At 34.7% G+C, this 14354-nt stretch overlaps 1 protein-coding gene across 4 annotated transcripts in view; it reads left to right on the top strand.

The window, feature by feature from the left end:
• PPP1R12A (protein phosphatase 1 regulatory subunit 12A) overlaps positions 1 to 14354 on the top strand; it is a 138492-nt gene that overhangs the window by 33467 nt on the left and 90671 nt on the right. For all 4 annotated transcript variants that reach the window (XM_002916779.4, XM_019797021.2, XM_011221752.3 and 1 more), the window contains exon 2: positions 10015 to 10145. In XM_002916779.4, coding sequence (XP_002916825.1) covers positions 10015 to 10145 — 131 coding nt within the window. The remainder of the gene's footprint in view (positions 1 to 10014; positions 10146 to 14354) is intronic.

The raw sequence follows: 14354 nt of genomic DNA, 5'->3' as shown, positions 1-14354 counted from the left end.
GAGAGATAGGTCTAGATAATTTAGATAACTCTTTGCCTAAATTAGGGCCACTTGATAGCATTTAAAAGGAGTTGAAATATAGTTGAAATATTTATTTAATTGGATAGATTTTACTGTTAAATAGGGTTTTTGTCATCTTACCTTTGATCGCGTGTTTTATTTAGTATGTTATTAAGTAGCACCAAAATATGGGGCATTTGGCTTGTCAGGTTGTGTTTTCATCCATACTGCCTTCTCTTTCTGGATTTTTGCCTACTAACACACTTTTTTTTTCTTTGTTTTGTCTCCCCTTTCTTAAATACTGATGGTCCTCCAGTTTTGACATAGGCTTTTCTGATGCCGTTTTACAAATGCTGCTTGTGCATTGTTTATCACTCAAGCTTCAGTTACAGTGGATATCAGAGGTTTTTAATCTAGTCTGTTTTTACAAATTAGTTGGGGAATTTCTTTAAAGTGGAAATTCCTGGGCACCACCCTCAGAAATTCTGATTTCTCCTCTTCCTCCCATATTCAGGTTAAGTACTCTAGTTACGTGTATAGCATTTATTTATATCTTTTTGCTGTTGTTTGTTTAGTTATTTGTTTAGTTATCTGTCTTGCCTGCTGGGCTCTAAACTCTATGAGTACAGAATTCTGGTCTGTATCCTTCACCGGTATATTTCTGGCAACTAGCATAGTGGCTGAAGGGGACGCTCAGTAAATACTTTCTGAGTTAATGAAGAATATGCTGCTCTTCATCGGCCACATATTTTGCTGGACACTGAAGAAACTCATCAAGAAACATAACGAGCATATGCAATTTTTTGTTTTGTTTTGGAAAGCCATAAGAATTTTGTGTCCTCACTATAGACATTTTTGGAAGATAACTCAATGAGTTTGACTTCTGTTAATTAATATTTTGGCACATATTCTTTCAGACTCTTAATTAGGTATATGAATGGCAAGAATGGTATCACATTATACGTACTTTTGTAAGCTTTTTTTTAATTTAATAGAAATATTGAGTAGAAGCTTTTATTTCTTCTCCTGAAACTAAATTATTTTCCTCTTCATATGTACATTGATTAAACCCCTCTATGTCAGTGAGTGACCACTTCTGATAAAAGACTACAGCAAGAAAAACAGCAGCCTGGAACTACCTTCCTATCTAGAGCTCAGATATTAATGAAACCTGGCCAAAGATTTAGTTTCTCCAAAAAGTTTTCTTTAACTCATCTCTACTCCCATACTGACTTTTTCTTGATTAATGCCATATTTCTTTTAAATTGTTTATTATTTTTGTTTTATCTGCTTATTTCATTTTCCTAATTATAGATTATAAGCATTCTGTTTTAGCTCATTAACAAAAATCTATTGGGTGGCTCTGTTAGGTATTGTGGGGTATATAAGGCATATTCTATTTTTAAGGAACTGTCATTTAGTTGGGAGAAAAGACTGTAACACATGAAACAATGAGAAAGGCAGCAAGTCTTGCATAGTACTTAGCATGGTTTTATGCACACATACACACCTAGTGTGTACTAGGTAATAAATGCCTACTCATTAAGGAGAAGATAACATTTTGTTTTGATTCATTTTATATGTATTGCATAGTTCCTATATGCCGGAACTGTGCATAAAGGAAACAGAATATTTTAGTGTTCTTCCTTGTATTCACCAGAATGCATTATATGTAGTAGGCAATCAATAAAAATTATTAGCGAGAGAATGATCCTGACTTTCAATTCTTTTTAGATCCCTAAGGATTTTAAACTCTAGAAGAAATGCTCTTCCCTTACTAGGGTCCCAAATAAAAGTGTTGGCCTCTAAAGATCTAGGTTTAACTCAGTACTTTATAGTTCTTTATCAATAAAGGAAATAACAGAACTGTGTAATAAGAGGATAAGGATATATTTCAATCTTTGTATGTCTATAGTTTCCAGTTTTTAGTGTTGTCTTTCAAATACGTAATACTTGTTGGATGAGGCATGATTGTTCAAGTGATACTTAGATTATTTTTCCCCTAGAAACCTTTTTTTGGTCTCAAAAGTTTTTTTTAGATGTTTTATAGTCTGTTTGTTGTGTCTGTCTAGTTCATTCAGTCCATAAATATATATTGGATCTACTCTGTCGGATATGTGTCTCCTTTATTCTCTCTAGGATACCATATGTACATAAGCCTGAGCTTTTCTTAATCCAAATGAAGAATTTCCCATGTTCCAGCATTGCGTATAATCTGTTTTAAATTTATTGTCCCAATCATTATGTCATTTGAATATATGATTTATTATGAGGACAAGTTTTTATTTTTACATCTAGATTTCCTACCTGCTTATATGATAGAGTAGAAAGGTATAAGTTTATGCAGTGCTGGGGGGCCCTGGGTGGCTCAGTCAGTTGAGTGTCTGCCTTCGGCTCAGGTCATCATCCCAGGGTCCTGGGGATTGAGTCCCGAATCCGGGCTCTTTGCTCAGCAGGGAGTCTGCTTCTCCCTCTCCCTCTGCCTACAGCTCACCCTGCTTGTGTGTGCGCGCTCTCTCTCTCCCTGTGTTAAATAAATAAATAAAATCTTTAAAAAAATAAAGTTAATGCAGTGCTGAACTCGTTATGTGTTTTCGTAACTAATACAATAGATGATTCCTAAGATTATACATGCTCATGAGAGTACTGCTTAGAGTTCTTCATTGTTTTTCTTGTATAAACCACATGCATAATTCCTCCTTTGATAGTCCAAATTCAGTTTTCTTTATAATAGACAAATACTTGCTTGGATATCTTCAGTTTAGTTCCTCTTTAAGCATACTCACTGACACGTGTATCAATCTGAATGCTTAGAGCATGGACTATTTTCTAGTGTATCTATAAATTTCTGTTCCCAGCAGCGGAGCAGAACCAAGTTTTCCGTAGTAAGAGTCATAAAGAATTGTTTCAATGAAGTGGAAATTGATTTAGATAACTTGCATATTCAAATTAATTTGTCTGCTAATTAATTGTGTTACTAATGATTAGGCACAGATTGTAAACATTTCAACTAATTGGCTATGATTTCATTTAAACTTAAGTTCTCTAATGACATTTATACAACTAAATTTTTTTCTCGTGGTTTACTGCCCTGAGTCATATATAATTTGTATGAATGAGCTTATATAAAACTTTTATGTGTAAACGTTTGTTTGAAGGAAGTTTGAAATCCCGAAGATTTCCTTAGTGCATCTTTTAAAATTTAATCTTCCTTTTAGGAAATAATTGTGGGTGGGACTTTTACCAGAAATGGTACTAAAAGTCTCCAGCATATAACCTTGTTTTATAATTTATGGAGGGACGAAAAAGTAAGTTAAGAATGTAAAAAAAGAAAATTTTAGATGGAGGTGATTTAGCATGTTGATTATGTATTAATACAAACATAAAAGTACTTAATATTTGACAGCTACTCTAAGTGCTTTCTATGTTAACTCATATACTTCTCATAGTAAACTTTTGAGGTGGGTACTGTTAATACCCTCATTTTCCAGAGGAAACTGTAGCACACAGGATGTTAAGTAATTTATCCAACAACACCTGGCCAGTAAGTGGCAGAACTGGATGAATCCCAGACAGTGTGGCTCTAGCATATGTACTTTAAACAAAACCACTTTCATGAAAAGAAATATTACAGTGTTAGAATTTATTTCAAATGCTACTAATTTTGTAATTTTGATTTTACTCAGTTGAATTATGTAGTCACTTACCACATTTGTTTTCATTTCTCTAGAAATGAAATTTAATGATTTTTCAAACTATACATACATGCCCCACCCAAAAGTTGTCGTTAGGCCATCAATTTTGTCTACTTTCAGCCAACGTTGTATAGACCCTTTATTCAACTCTTTGTTGTCAGGTTGCAGCTTTTTTCTGTAAAAGTGTGGGAAACAAAGTTTGTCCTTGAGCTAACTTGATGAGAAGAATAACTAGGTCTCCTTTTCAGTAAAAACCTGATGTTTTATTTACTTCAACTAGTTTGTTGAATTAGTTTACAGCTGAAGTTGACAAAGCTGCCTGTACTTGGAATTAAGTGACAAATGTGTCTTCACACAGCCATTTGTTACTGGCAGTTGCTCTGGGTATGTATTCATGAAACACTTAAGATATACCTCCAAAATCTTATCTAACATAGGGTGAGTCATTCTGTTTCTTTCCATATATGGCTTAATAAACTGACCATATTTAGTCAAATATTTAAAGCTAGCAAGTCATGTGTCTCTTAATGTGCTGTGTTAGCTTTTGATTCTCTTAGCAACAATATTTTTATGGCCATGCCTTGCCAGTTTCTTATATATGCTTTATAAATGTTCAGGAGAATACTTTGGACAATTTGCACCACAAACTTGAGATTCACATGTAATATATATTTTGTGACAACGTTTTTAGCATTTAATATATATTAAAACATTTCAGAAATTTATTACATCTATAAACAAAGGAACAAGCAGATTTAGCATTAACTGCTTTAGGTATTTTTATTGGTGTTCCCTACATTATACTGAAAAGCAAATATTTAAAATCAGAATCAGCAACATCTCATTTATTGGGAATTAGCTATACCCATAGGTTAATTTTTTCAAAGAGCTAGGGGGATTGCCTTCCTAAACTTTAAAAATTAACCATTCGTCTTGAAAATCTTTTCTCTTCAGTGTCACAGGTTTACTCATAAGATGGCAAACTCTGTTTAGATCCTGCATACCTTTATCCTCACTATATGTGACTTTGCATCTTCATACACCAGGAAATGTTTGTCGCTTGTTCATATGTTAAACTCCGGTGTAGAGCCTCCTGCAGGAAATATTCCCAGACTATCATCGGCCATTCTTCCTCAGTTCTCCCTTTTCTGAGCTCCCACAATAGGTAGTGCACAGCCCTATAACTATATCATATTCCTTTTAATATAGTCATCTGTTTGTGTCTTTATCTTCTGTACTAGATGGTAAGCTTCTTGAGACCTTTCTCTTTAACTGACTGAATAAAATACCACAAATGTCTTTGTTTTCTAAATAGAATATACAGATCATAATTTAATCTTAACACTTCTCTTACTATTTTCAGAATCACTTCTCTACATCCTCTCCCCGGGTGATTTCAAGCCCCACTGTATTATTACCTTAATGCAGATAATTCCCGAATTGATGTTTTCATTTCACATTTATTTTCAAAGCTCTACATCTGCACATCCAATTGGCCACTGAATATGCATGGTTAGATAGGTATACAAATACCTATAAATTCAGCATATCCAAAGCTATGAAATCATCTTTCTTTCCCCAGCCTGCTTCTTAAACCTGTAGTATTTATTTTCATGAATGGCTTCTCCCTGTCCCTCACCTTACATAACCAGTCTTTAAGCCTTGCATATTTTCTGTTAAGTTTTTCAGTATAGATCAGTCTGAATAACTGCTAAGGCTCAGTTCAGGCTCTTCTCTTTTCATCTTACTTCCAATAATCTTTCTGAAATACTGATCTGATCGTGTCACCCCTCTGCTTAAAAACTCTAAAGAGCTCTTTTCAAACACTGTCTTATTAAAATTGTAAAATGTTTTCTCCTATTTGTCTCTACTGCTGAATTGAGCCAGTATTACTGATGGGAGTATTGTAGTTGGTTCTTTTTGATGTGTGGGAGTAGAAAGTGGATTGAAGACCACCTAGAGTGTCAAATCCAGTCATCTTTGCATTACATTCAGATCTTTTATGTGGAATATAGTGTTTTAGCACATAGCCTTATCTTGTTTTATAACTTACCAAAACTCTTTATACTGGAGTTTTCACTTACTTTATTCCATGCATTTTTTTAATCACAGTGCATTTGCCCAGTGAAGTTACTTCCAGTTGAATTGCTAGTTGAATAACTCTTATGTAATCTTTAAAACCTTGCTCAAGCATGTGCTTTTTATTTTAAGTAAAGTCTACCCACAGCATGGGGCTGGAACTCATGACCCCAGCATCAAGAACCACATGCTCTACCGACTGAGCCAACCAGGCACCCCTCAGATGTGTATTTTTTTTTTTCAGATGTGTATTTCTTAATGAGACCTATATAGACCATCTTAGTCACAAGAAGTGATCTTTATGTCACAATGGTATTTTAGTAGCTTTCTATCCACTACTGTTATGCTCTTATAAGACCATTGTTATTTATGGACAGGCCTGCTGTATTACAGTGTGATCCTTCCCCTTCCCTACCTTGGCTGATATAGTTCTTAGTATGCATAATATGAAGAGTAGCTTAAGGAATTTGGGATATTTAGCCTGAAAAAGAGTATATGAGAATTCTTGGAGGGGGGGAAATTCTTCATAATATCTAAAGGTTATCAGTTAAGAAAGGGATTGTATTTGATTTTGGAGCTTCAGGGACCAGAGGATAAAAATTAAAGGAAGACCTATTTTAGCATGTATAATTTAGAGAAAGATAAGTGAAGTGTCTTACATTGGAGGTAATACGTAGAGTAGGCTTTCAATAAATGGTAACCAGTTACTTTTTTCTTTCTAATTTGAGGTATAATTTAAAGTAACGTATACAGCTTTGAATTTTGCAATTCAATGAATTTTTACATATGAATATGCCTAAGTAAGAATTAGAAAGATAGAAAACATTTCCAGTCTTCCAAAAAAACTCCCTCATGCCCCTCCCTTCCCCACAAATTTAACTATGATTCTGAACTTAAGCACCAGAGGTTAGTTTTGCCTAGAAAGCTATAGTATATATCCTTTCTTTCTGCCTTTTTTTCACTCACCTGACTCTGTGAAAAATCATCTGTGTTGTTGAAGGTAGCAGTGGTTTCGTCTTTTTGTTTGATGTTCTTTTCTCATTGATGTATAAGATTCTATTATATGAATAGAATCTCCTCACACAGATACACTCCATGCCATTTATTTATTTATTACTATACTTTATTGTATTATACTTTATAATATAATAGATATTCTATTATACTCTTATACTTTCATGGATACCTTCAAATGGTACACTTTTACCAACAGTTTGGTTGTTTCTTCATATTAAAATAGATCTACTATTTCACTTTTAAGAATCAAGTCTTAGGGCACCAGGCTGGGTCTCTTTGGTGGCACGTGCAACTCTTGATCTCTGTCTGGGTTGTGAGTTTGAGCCCCATGTTGGGTGTAGAGATTACTTAAAAATAATATCTTTAAAAAAAAAAAAGAATCAAGTCTTAAATTTTCTTATATAACAGCCTATTCATTGTAAACATTTTGGAAATAAAGAAAAATTTAAAGAAAATAAAAATTTTTCTTGGTCTCACAATCAATGATAATGACTGTTAACCTTCAATATATATTCTAGTCTTTTTGTGTACATATTTATTAGTAAAATTGGAATCATATTAGGTAAACTGTTCTTACATCCTTTTTAAAAATTTTAATATATCGTGAGCATTTCCCATATCCCTTTATAAAGAATCATATCTTGTTTGCCTGACATTATCTTTCATTTTTTTAAAAACAATAATGAGATTCATATTAGATGGATTTATCAAAAAGAGTTTTATATTTTTATATCAATGATAAAAGTCAGAATACTGGGGGCGCCTGGGTGGCGCAGTCGTTAAGCGTCTGCCTTCGGCTCAGGGCATGATCCCAGCGTTCTGGGATCGAGGCCCGCATCAGGCTCCTTCTCTGGGAGCCTGCTTCTTCCTCTCCCACTCCCCCTGCCTGTGTTCCCTCTCTCGCTGGCTGTCTCTCTCTGTCAAATAAATAAATAAAATCTTTTTTAAAAAAAAAGAATACTGTTGTGGAGCCTGTATGAATTAAAGCAGATTGAGTGAAAAGGGTAATAGAATTAAATCAATCTTTAAAAAAAATTAAATCAATTTCTTTTTTTCAAGGAAAATTAATGAATAAGCCTATAAATAGAACTAATATTAATTGATGCCACTGTGGATCGTTAGCAATCTCAAATAACTTCTTATAGACTGCTTTCTAATATAATAGTATTTTGACATTTCTTCTTTTTTGCTACTAGATAGCTGTGGTTCTCAGATCTTTCCAACCCTTTCTTTAACCACTGCTTCTTGAAAATGGTTCTTTTCCCAAGCAGTATATACTTAAAGTCCATATGAATGTTACTTATATATTCATTTACCATCTGCCATTTGTAAGGTACTGTTCTGGGCACTGTGGGACCTTGCCATTAGGTTACTTATAACTTGTTCCAAGGAGAAGAATCATAGATACACAAGAATCTTAAACATCTTAGGGAATTTTAGACATCTGTAACCCACCAGCTTCTCTCCTCCTCTTGAAAAATAAAGACATTAAGCCTCAAAAGATTAAATTACTTGTCTGTCACTACAAAATTTGTGGCAGAGCCAAAACTAGAGCCTAGAGTTAAAAGCCATGATTCCCTGTCAGTATTTTTCCACTTCATACTTTGTCCATAGTGCTTTTTTGACACTCATTTTTTCCCTTAGAAAATGCTACTGAAGGTGTTTTCTTTTGCTTCTCTGATAGGTAAAGAAAAATTGGTTTCATTCATACAACACTTTGTAAGTGCCTAGAACTTAAGATATCCTGTTGCAGAGACTACAAATAGGTGAGAAATATGTTGATAAACTAGGAATATCTGTGGAAAGCAGTGTTAAGTGTGGAAAACAGCTTATTTTCTTGGAATCTAAATATCTGTTAGAGTGCCAGCCTATCATCTCCCACCTGTCTGATTTACTCAAGCTGCTTAATCTCTTTGAGTCTTAGCTTTTTTATTCGTTCATCCGTTTATTAAGCCCCTACCGCATGCCAAGAACTGTGTAAGATGCTACAGATACAGCAAAATTCTTGTTCTCATGAAGGTTTATGTGAGGATAGTGTGTATAAATCAGTAGAATACATAAAGTACCAGTCATACTACTTGCACAAAGTAAACATTTATTAAAGTCCCTTCTTAGTTACTATAGGCTGCAGTTCTCGAACTTTTTTGTCTCAGGACTGCTTTATACTCTTAAAAATTATTGAAAGACCTGAAGAACTTTTGTTTCTGTGGTGTGTGTATATTACTATTTGATAATAATAGAGGTTAAAACTGAGGATTTTATGTATTTATTAATTCATTTTAAAATAACAATACTGTACCCATGTTACATAAATAGCATTTTAAAATTAAAATAATTGATTCATTTGCTCTTAAGGCTTGAATTCATCATTGACAGCAAATACTGTTGTTTTTTTGAAATGTCCTTTTTTTTTTTTTTTTTAAAGAAAACGTATGCCAAAAACCCAAATTAGACTAAGTATAGTTTGTTATTTAAGTAGAAGTTGTGTTCCTTGGGAAAAGTGGCCAGTTCAGCTTGCATCTTGGTTGCCCAAGTGCTTTTCCTTAGAGCAGTCATTATACCTGGAAGAAGTGTTCTATCCATACTTCCTATCTTGTTCCACAGAATATTAAAAAGATGTGTATTCAGGGGTCAAAATTTAATAAGATTTATAGGTTTTACTACTTTGTCAAGGATATTCATAAAGAAAAATAGCTTTAAAAAAATATGAGTGCATAGTGGCAAATATAGTGACTGTTAGAATTTTTTTGGCCATTGCTTTGATTTGTGCTAAGGCACAAGCAAGTTTTGCCACTGGTGCTTTCTGCACCCTCATTTGAATCTGTCAAGACAGTGAAAAGGGGAAATACCATCTTAATATTATTTTGAGAATAGTTTTGACCTTGTGAGTTCCTTGAAAGGATCCCTCCCTCCTCAAGAGACCACATTTTGGGAACCACTGCTATAGAGGATATTACTGGTACTTATATAATGTTTTAGTTGTTATTATAATTGGTACTTATTTTTATCATCAGATTGGCATAGTCTAGTCACATACAATACTGTTGTATGTGCATCTAAGCAAGGGCTCTTACAATTTAGTTGGTACCATTAGCCTGTTTGATAGCAGTACTATCAAGATAGCAGCAGGCTAAAGGAGAATATTTATGTTATAAAAGCTGCAAAGTTTATTAGGAGCGTTGATTCATATTTTTTCTAATTGTGCTTTCTGTTTTGTTTTTAGGCCTGCATTGATGACAATGTTGATATGGTGAAGTTTCTGGTTGAAAATGGAGCAAATATTAATCAACCTGATAATGAAGGCTGGATACCACTACATGCAGCTGCTTCCTGTGGTTATCTCGACATTGCAGAGTAAGCCAGTCTGTGGTTTTTTTTGTCCAAATATCCAAACACTATTTTAGATACCTGAGATTTTATAGAAATTGTTGTTACAGATAAATGATTGAGCTTGTAGATTACCTTATTCATGAAAACTGTTCTTCCCAGGAAAAAGAATAAGCAGTTCTTGGGAATCTGTATATCGAGTCTCTCGTTGGAAGGTCATCTTCCGTCTCCCCACCCTCTTTGGCTTTTGGTACTTTGTATTAATATGAGTAATTGTACACTTATCCATTCCCATCTCCTTTTGAGTACATGTAGACCATTGTCTAATGATTCAAGGTTAATACTTAGCAGTCTAGTCTATCCTTATGTAATTGTGAATTGTTAGGGAAAGCTAACAATAAGTCAGGTTACTTTGTCATGGGGAGAATATGATACATAGTTCTCCAGTTAGTTAAAACATTTATACTTAGTTTTTATTAAGATTGTTTTCTAAAAATGGTTTTTAGAAAATGCAATGAGAAATGGTCATTCTTATCTACATTTGGTGGTACTTTCCAAGAAAATCTGATTCTTCAAACATTTAACAAGGAAGTATAGTTATCCTGACAAAATAATTTTTTCACTAAATTATTTCACTGTTTTGTTACTCTGTATATCATAAATACATTTTATTGTCTGTCTGCTCACATCAGAGCTTATCAACTGGTAGATATTGAATATGGGAGTTCTACTCTGTGAATCTCTCTTAGTAAGCCTTAACTATTGTTAATTTCTTTGTGTATTTCATTTCTTCCTCCATGTGTATTGGAACTAAGATACATCATTTTTTTTTAAGATTTTATTAATTTGAGAGAAGAAGGAGAGATTGTGTGCACAAGCAGGGGGTGGAGCAGAGGGAGAGGGAGAAACAGACTCCCTGCTGAGCAGGGTGTCCCTTGGAGCTCGATCCCAGGACTCTGAGACCATGACCTGAGCCAAAAGCAGATGCTTAACCTACGGAGGCACCCAGGTGCCGCAATATATCATTTTAAAGGGGAGGTATTGTTTGGTAAAATGAAAAGTACCCTGACTTGGGAATAGAATGTCTGAGTCACTTGAGTTTTATTACTACCTGTAACACTAATTACACTTCATCTTTTTCTTTCTCAGCCTTGATTTCTTTTTCTTCTCTTTTTTTTTTTTTTTGTTGAGATTTATTTATTTATTTGAGAGTGTACGCTCATGAGCATGAGAGCTGGGCGGGGTGGGGGGGGCAGTGCAAAAGGGAGGGAGAATCCTCAAGCACACTCCCTGCTGAGCACAAAGCCCAATGCAGGGCTCAATCCCATGACCCTGAGATCATGACCTGAGCCAAAATCAAGAGTCAGACACTTAACCAACTGAGCCACCCAAGCACCCCGGGCCTTGATTTCTTTATGTGTAAAATGAGGTAGTCTTTTGTCATTGCAAAACAGTAGTGGTTGTTGATAATTACAGTCATGGTTCTCAGTTTCCTTACTCCTTTCTCTTCTTTTCGTGCTCAAGGAGGACTTGAATCTCTTCTTCATAGAAAAAACTGCTAATGTGCATTTATCTTTAGCTGCCCTTAAATATTTGGTACTCAGGTTCTGGAGTCAAACAATGTGAATTTTGAATGCTTCCTCAGCCACTCTCAAGGGGTATGACCTTGGGCAAGCTGCTTAGCTTTTATATGCTTCTGTTCTCTCCTCTGTAGAAAGGGAGTAGTATTTCTTAGGTTTGTTGTGAGGGTTAAATGAGTGATCCATCGAAGTACCTGGCACATAGTAAATACTCAATATATTATTAACTTTTGGCCGTTATCTTGTTTATCTTCTCTTGGGAAATGAAAACTCAGCCTTTTTCTTCAAATGTTTAATTCCCGTGTTTCCTTTTTTTAATTTATGCTTCTGAGTTTGAAAAGACGCTAATAATCCTACTGAATAATTTCTTCCACTTGCTTGATATCCCATTGTGTATGTTGGGATGATTTTAGCTGCAAGTACCAGTATCAAATTTAAAGTGACCTAAAAAGGTAAGGGTCCTTGTTTTACAATATATAAGTTAGTTTAGAGGAAGGGCATTCAAGTTTATTAAACTGCTCAGTGATGTCATCCAAGGGCCTGGGATCTCTCAGTTTTTTTCTTCTGCCTTTCCCAAATATGAACTTTATTCTTAGCCTTGTCCCCTCCTGGTCACAGGATGATTGCTGCAACTCCTGAGTTATATTTTTACATATGTACACCCAAGAGCAAAATAAAAAGTGAAGTGGGGAATGGAAAGTATCTTCTCCATATCCTATGCGTGTCAGAGAGGGGAACTTTTCCCAGAGAGCCTTGTGAGTACATCACATTTCCCCTTCAGGGATTTGCGTTGGCCTGGGCTTGGTCACTTGCCCATGGCTACCTTGGGAAAAGCAAGTACTTGGCATATTCAGTGTTTTACATGTCAGTAAATAAGTATGAGGATGGATAAGCAGTCTGCTGCAAGTGTTAATATTTTCAGTAGAATAACTACAACTTTTCATCTTTTTAGAAGGTAGGCTATGGAACAAAGTGTTTCATAGGACTTACACAAATAAAAATAACCTGGTTTGGCCAAGGATAAGTAGGGTTTTGCTGATCTAACTACCTTTCTTTAGGCAGTTTGAATTTATGGCTGTGGTATAACCAAAGCATTTAAATCCATAGTGTTTTTGAACAAAATTAAAATTAGAAGAATGATGACTTTTTCTGTTTTGATCTTTCTGCTTTTTTTAAGTAATGAGAATGTTTATAAAAGACAATTTAACTCTGATGTATATTGACTGGGATTGCTTGTTAAGGTGATGATAGTCCAAAACCATTCCAAATACATGATTTTTTTTTTATTATGATATGTTAGTCACCATATCAGCATTAGCTCTTTCACCAGTTAATCTCACTAATGACAGAAGTTAATGAAACCCTACTTTTCTTTGGTCTAAAAAAGTATAGCATGGTGGTTTAAGAGATAAGGTGAAGATATCCCCCAAGTGAGAATGTTTGTAGGGTAAAAGAAGGCCCTATTAATAATGATATAGAAATAATATTTATAAACCAGGAACAACCTAGGAAAATTGAATCACTCTGCTAAGTGAAGTACTTGGAGTTATATTGTTATAAATCCTGGTTCTGCCGTTCACTAATTTCATGCCCTTGGCCAAGCTACTTCGCCTCAGTGACTAACATTATTTATATAATAGGGATGATCTGGCTTCTTCGTACCTCTTATTTCTCTTACTGCTTTCCATATTTTTCAAACTCTAAATACTGGACTACTTTTAATTCCCCAAACTGTTACTGCTGGTTCATATTAATGAGTCTTTGCTGGTTCATTTGCCTGATTTCTTTTCTTGACCAGCTCCTACCAGACTCTCAAATGTAGTTACATAAGGATCACTTCTTCCAGAAACATTTCTGATATTCCTGGCTAATTTATCATCATCATCTCTACAACATATTAGATGTTTACATGCTTCGATAGGAACTGCATTATGCACAAAATAGTTCTAATTCATACCTGTTGAAATGAGAGATGAAACAAACAATGAAGCACACATAGTTTAAAGTTTTGGAGATAATTTGGATACAGTGACTTCTAAATATTTGACCCCTAAGGGCACCTGCTGGCTCAGTTGGTGGAACAAGAAACTCTTGACCTCAGGGTTGTGGGTTTGAGCCCCAAGGAGATTACCTTAAAAATAAAATCTTACCCCAAAAAATAAAGATAGACCACTGTTGGACATAGTAGAACAGAGAATGTGAGATTACAATTTAGTTTCTAGACATTCAACAATTTCACATCTGGTTTGTAGCCTAGCAGAAGCCAAGTGAATAGATGGATGATGGCTCTTCATATTCTGGCTCAGTTATCTCACCTTTTCACCAGAATAATTATTCTCAACCTCCCTGCTTTGAATAAGGTAGAAGTCTTAGGAAAAACTAAAAATAGAGATTGTTTAATAATGCCCCTTCTCCAGAGTGGATTAGAGGAATAGTAGAGGAGGTGAGTTTGGGGAGTATGTTACCTCAGCATATGCATTGATTTACTAAATACTGATGGGTCAAGTATTGAAATGTATGCACTAACATCATTTTCTTCCTTCAGTGTGCTGAATTGTGTCCATACATAATTCATATGTCAAAGCTCTAAACGCCCCCAGAAACTTGAATTGTGACTATATAGATGCAGCCCTTAAAGAGATAATTAAGTTAAAAT

This window comes from Ailuropoda melanoleuca, chromosome 15, assembly GCF_002007445.2.
Source record: "Ailuropoda melanoleuca isolate Jingjing chromosome 15, ASM200744v2, whole genome shotgun sequence".
Taxonomy (NCBI): Eukaryota; Metazoa; Chordata; class Mammalia; order Carnivora; family Ursidae; genus Ailuropoda; species Ailuropoda melanoleuca.
This window is presented reverse-complemented; position numbering and strand designations above follow the sequence as displayed.